The sequence below is a fragment of the Sphaeroforma arctica genome, assembly GCF_001186125.1.
Source record: "Sphaeroforma arctica JP610 unplaced genomic scaffold supercont1.1118, whole genome shotgun sequence".
Taxonomy (NCBI): Eukaryota; class Ichthyosporea; order Ichthyophonida; genus Sphaeroforma; species Sphaeroforma arctica.
Window position 1 is genome coordinate 1 of NW_014039440.1, and position 5,079 is coordinate 5,079.

Here is a 5,079-nt window from a genome sequence, read left to right on the forward strand (position 1 = left end):
ACACTACCACACACACACACACACACACACACACACATATATATATATATATATATATATGTGTGTGTGTGTGTATGTGTGTGTATGTGTGTGCGTGTGCTTTAGTGTTCGTTGGTGTGAACCTTCATACACACGTTCATGCAAACATAATTTCGGGTTATAGACACTTTCATAAAGGTATTAATTGTAATGTCTTGAACCACAACTCCTATTTACTTACGTTTTTTAGTCAAAAGGGTTGACGTTCAGGCATACCGACAACATCAATCACTGGTTGACGGCGATGAAGAACGTGAATGTTCCAAATTTGTACATGCCAGAAACTTCGGATGTCTACAACCAACGTAACATGCCGAAGGTTATTTCTTGTATTTTTGCGCTCAGGTATGTGTCACTCAGCTGTGTCACCTTTTATCTCTTTCACACTTGAATGTCAGTGCGAATGCTTATGTACCGAGCTGTTGATGACAAGGCTTTGATTGCATTGACATTCCTTGATTTTGTTTTGACCTTATTCGTTTGAGGGCTACAATGTTCTCGATTTAGTAATCCCTAAACCCTAATACCTTAAACGCTAAACGCTAAACATCAGCCCTATTGTGCGTTGCATAGTCACATTCTCTATCAGAATGGAATGGCGCCTAAAATTCAAAATCTGGTGGGCAAAGTAGAATTCAGCGACGACGACATCAGTGCCATTCAAACGGCTTTGGTGCGCTATGGCGTCAAGCTGCCGCAGTTCAGCACCGTGGGCGGTCAATTGGCCAAGGAACTGAGCAGCGATCTGGCGGGAAGTATGTAGAAGCATATGTTTTTAGGGGGTTGTGAGAAAGTATCTGTTTTTAGGGGTTTAGAGGGCTCAAACCTAAAATCCCCATAAAGTTTTATATCATATGTAAGAGTAATTTTGACTTATGAGATCCCGTGAATGATACGGCACGTACTGCGTGTCGACTCGAGCATCTGTGGGTTGATTTTATATTGTAAAATTGAATGTGTTTAGGGTTTAGGGTTTAGAACCAGGTGCATGCACATCTCAGATTGGTTTTACGAAAAGTGTTAACCACTTGTCGCTTTTTTATTCATACTCAAAACATACACGACGCAAGTTTGATCATTGGCATTGATTTCGTTTCCTTCGTCTACAGTGCATGCGGCCATTCTGGCCATCAACCAGACAGTGGATAAGCAAGTGACTGCAGATACACTCGACGCACTCAAGGTACAGTGACTCTCAATAAAATGTGTGTTGGATATTGAATACTCGATGTACAGGCACTCTCATTGTGATGTAACCAGAATAATTACTTTTAACTGAGATGAATGAGATATCGATAATCTCCGTACATTCTGATGTATTGTTGTTGCGAGAATTCTCTTTGATTAACGCACGCAAAGATCTTTCGGTGCACACATTCCATACACTCTTTACATACGCTCTTCATTTTCATTAGACACATTTCACACTCTCTTTATATACGCACTTTATTGTCAGCAGACAACTTTCTCACTCTCTATACATACGCTCTCTATTCTCATTGAACACATCTTCACTCTCTTTACCTACACTAGTTATTCTCATTAAACTTTTCTCACTCACTTAACTTTCGCTCTTTATTCTCATTAAACAAGTTATTTCTCTTCATTCTTATTGTACACATTCCTCACTCTCTTTATAAACGCTCTTTATTCTCATTAAACACGTTCCTCACTCTCTTTATATACGCTCTTTATTCTCATTAAACGTTTTTAACTCTCTTTATTCTTATTGTACACATTCCTTGCTCTCTTTGCATACGCTCTTTATTCTCATTAAACACGTTCCTCACTCTCTATATATACGCTCTTATTCTCCTTGTCAGATCACCAAAGCGCACATCGACCACGTGCAAGAGTGCTATGGACAAGCGTATCAAGAGATGCTCTGGAGAGCACGTACCGCCAAACGACACAAGTCATCCGAAGCGATGAGTGCCTCGCAAAACATCGATGTGTATCTGACTAATCTCACCCAATGCGAAATACAGCACGTCATCGATGACGTCAATCGTAAGTGCACACTAAACCCTCGAAAAGGACTCAGAGTTTAGGGTTGAGAGTTTCAGCCTAAACCTGTTAACTATTCATACTTATGTGTAGTGTTGTATGAAAGCGTAGTGTATCATGTTTGGCTCTTGTTTGGCAGTGCGTATCACGCGGCAGTGGCAGCATAGCATTGCAGCGTCGAGCAATTGGACTTGCACGCCAACATTAAGATACATCGAAGTGTTTATTCATTAGTTGGGCGTATTCCGCTTACCACCAGTCTGTCGCCAGTGATGTGCTATTTATGGGCGTACATTTGGTGGGACGGTAGTGCGATGAATCACATTGCACAGTTGGTGCAGCTGAGCTACATCATTACACGTATTGTTCAAAGCAACTGTGTCGAACGGATACTTTCTGTATCAATTGAAATCGAACGGTGATGCTAGCTGGGAGTGTGTGTTGGTCATGTATATTTGGAATTGACATCTACATGACTCTCGTTCTAATATTAATATCAATTGTAATAGTCTGTGAGTATAGCCATATGGTGTGCTAACGAGGCAGTGAGCATTGTAGCGGATGAGATTATCAAAGTTCGTGTTTCTTCACCATAAGTGAGTCTGATACACTAGCCGTGTTCACATATCTGTCTATGTTATCTCTGTGAGTGATCATATCGTTCACTTATTTGTCTATGATATTTCTGTGAGCGGTGATATCCAGCCCTTTCCTTGGGCTATGTCTTAAATTCGTTTCTCCGACTCATACCCACGTGCCGGTCCTTAGCTGCAAACCCTAAACTTTAAATTTACCCTACACCCAACAGACGACAAGGCGCTGGGTGAGATCAATGCAGCCATCATAATATCAGATGCACTTACACTGCAGACAGCACTGGAAAACCACCACGCAATGGTCAGAGGCACCCGCCCGCACATGGCCAATATCTATCTCACGAAGCTGCAGCAGGGTGTGTACGTAGTGTTATACCTTGCCAAATGCTACTGTATAGTACTAGATTCTGAGATGATGCTGTAGAAGGTTGTGTCTGAGCATCATGTAACTACGTAGATGTTCATAGCACGATCGTCGCTTGCTATCGAGTACTGTCAAATGGCTCGATATGAAAGTGGATTTACATAGATGTCTATTTGTTCTTGATTACTGCAAGATAAGAATTCATCATTTTCCACATGTCTATAGTAAACACTATTTGGAAAAACCTAAATTAGTATATATTCATATGCTCTGGCTGTACCGAACTTTGTTCATGAGTTATCGGTTGTGATGTCAATGGATTAATCAATACTTTTAGGTACTATAGTTAAATCAATCCCAACGGTCTCACACAGCACCTCAAAAGTTCCACTTTCCACCTCATTGGCCACAGTGCGCAGTACAGCTTTGAACTTGAAGACGATCCAGAAGATCATCTCACAAGTAAACCAAAACACCGAAGAGACACAAAAGGAGCTGAAGAGGTAAGTGGCTGTGGTGGTCCTGTGCGTGGGTTTATGTGTTATCTTGGTTAGCGAACGGTGACTCATTTGTTGAAAGAACGGTCCATTGGTTTAGTGTGTGCAATTATAAATCCACAACTAGTATTGATTTAGGATTGTAGGGCCTCTGATACATCTTGCAGTGATAAAAAACGATTGTTCGTACTAAGAAGTGCAGTTGATTTGTAATTTCTTGGGTTTAAGCGTTTTAAGACATGGGAGTGCCATGCAATCCTACTAGAAAATTTCAGTCCTCGCCATCCGTAGTTGTGCATGTTATGTGTGGCTTGTGGGAATTTGAATGTGTGCACTCGATGACTATTGTATATGACGAACAAATGTCTTTAGTCCTTTTTTCGAATCTTCTATAGAATAAGTCATATGCCATGAACAAGGTGTTTACTGTCTGTTATTATGTATATCATTGTAGACTTCAACTTCAGGAGAGTGCAGTGGCGGTGCAGGCGGCCGTCCGACTGCAGGCGTGGTGTAGAGGAGAGGCAACCCGCAAATGGTGGAGATCCCTGAGTAAGTATCATTTCATCCCAAACCCCAAACCCTAAAACAGTCGACAAGATATCCAGTAGGCATGTGTGAACAGTACTTATACCTTGGCAGATGTGTCAGTGTGCAAGATACTTTAGTGTGAGTTGGTGTGCATCTATATGGCCATGCCTAAGGCAAATAGATGTCTCATAGGGATGTGCTAGTGCTCGAGGGCGGCATTGTGCAGAACTCAAAGCTATACACATACAAATGACATCACAACAGATGATGAGGCGCTGGGTGAGATCAATGAAGCCATCATAGTGTCCGATGCACTTGCACTGCAGGCAGCACTGGACAACCACCACGCAATGGTCAAAGGCACCCGCCCGCATTTGGCCAATCTCTATCTCACGGAGCTGCAACAGGGTGTGTGCTTAGGGTTGTACCTTGCCATGTGTGCACTCTTGTTGTAGTTTATTGGTTGCTTGTTGCCATAAGAACCAGAACATACTACTGAATAGTACTGAATTCGAGAATTACGCTGTAGCATGTTGTGCCTGAGCAATATGTAACTACGCAGATGTTCATAGCACGATCATTCGCTCGCTATCGAGTACTGTCAAATGACACGATACAAAAGCGAAGTTTTATAGATATCTATATGTCAGTATATATTTGTATCCTTACTTGGCTGTATCGATCTTTATTCATGAGCTCTCGGTTGTGATGTCAACGTATTGATAAATGCTTGAAGTGCTATAGTTTGATCACAGGCCCAACGGTCTCACACTACACCTCACCGCTCTCACACTTCATCTCACCGCTCTCACATTGCACCTCAACGGTCTGACATTGCACCTCAACGGTCTGACATTGCACCTCAACGACTTCATCTCAACGTTCTCACACTGCACCTCAACGGTCTTACAATGCACCTCGACGGTCTCACACTGCACTTCAACGGTCTCACACTGCACCTCAACGGTCTCACACGGCACCACAACGGTCTCACACTGCACCTCAATGGTCTCACACTGCACCTCGACGGTCTCACACTGCACTT

The 5,079-nt window shown here is 42.4% G+C and overlaps 1 protein-coding gene across 1 annotated transcript in view; it reads left to right on the plus strand.

The window, feature by feature from the left end:
* Positions 1-221: 221 nt before the first annotated feature.
* Positions 222-5,079, plus strand: part of SARC_10040 (hypothetical protein) — a gene marked incomplete at its 3' end in the record, with an annotated part of 6,283 nt that continues 1,425 nt past the window's right edge. Inside the window, exons 1-8 of the mRNA XM_014295924.1 lie at positions 222-384; positions 613-794; positions 1,149-1,222; positions 1,863-2,049; positions 2,855-2,998; positions 3,419-3,509; positions 3,958-4,055; positions 4,299-4,442. Of these exons, the coding sequence (XP_014151399.1) occupies positions 284-384; positions 613-794; positions 1,149-1,222; positions 1,863-2,049; positions 2,855-2,998; positions 3,419-3,509; positions 3,958-4,055; positions 4,299-4,442 (1,021 nt within the window). The 5' untranslated portion in view covers positions 222-283. The remainder of the gene's footprint in view (positions 385-612; positions 795-1,148; positions 1,223-1,862; positions 2,050-2,854; positions 2,999-3,418; positions 3,510-3,957; positions 4,056-4,298; positions 4,443-5,079) is intronic.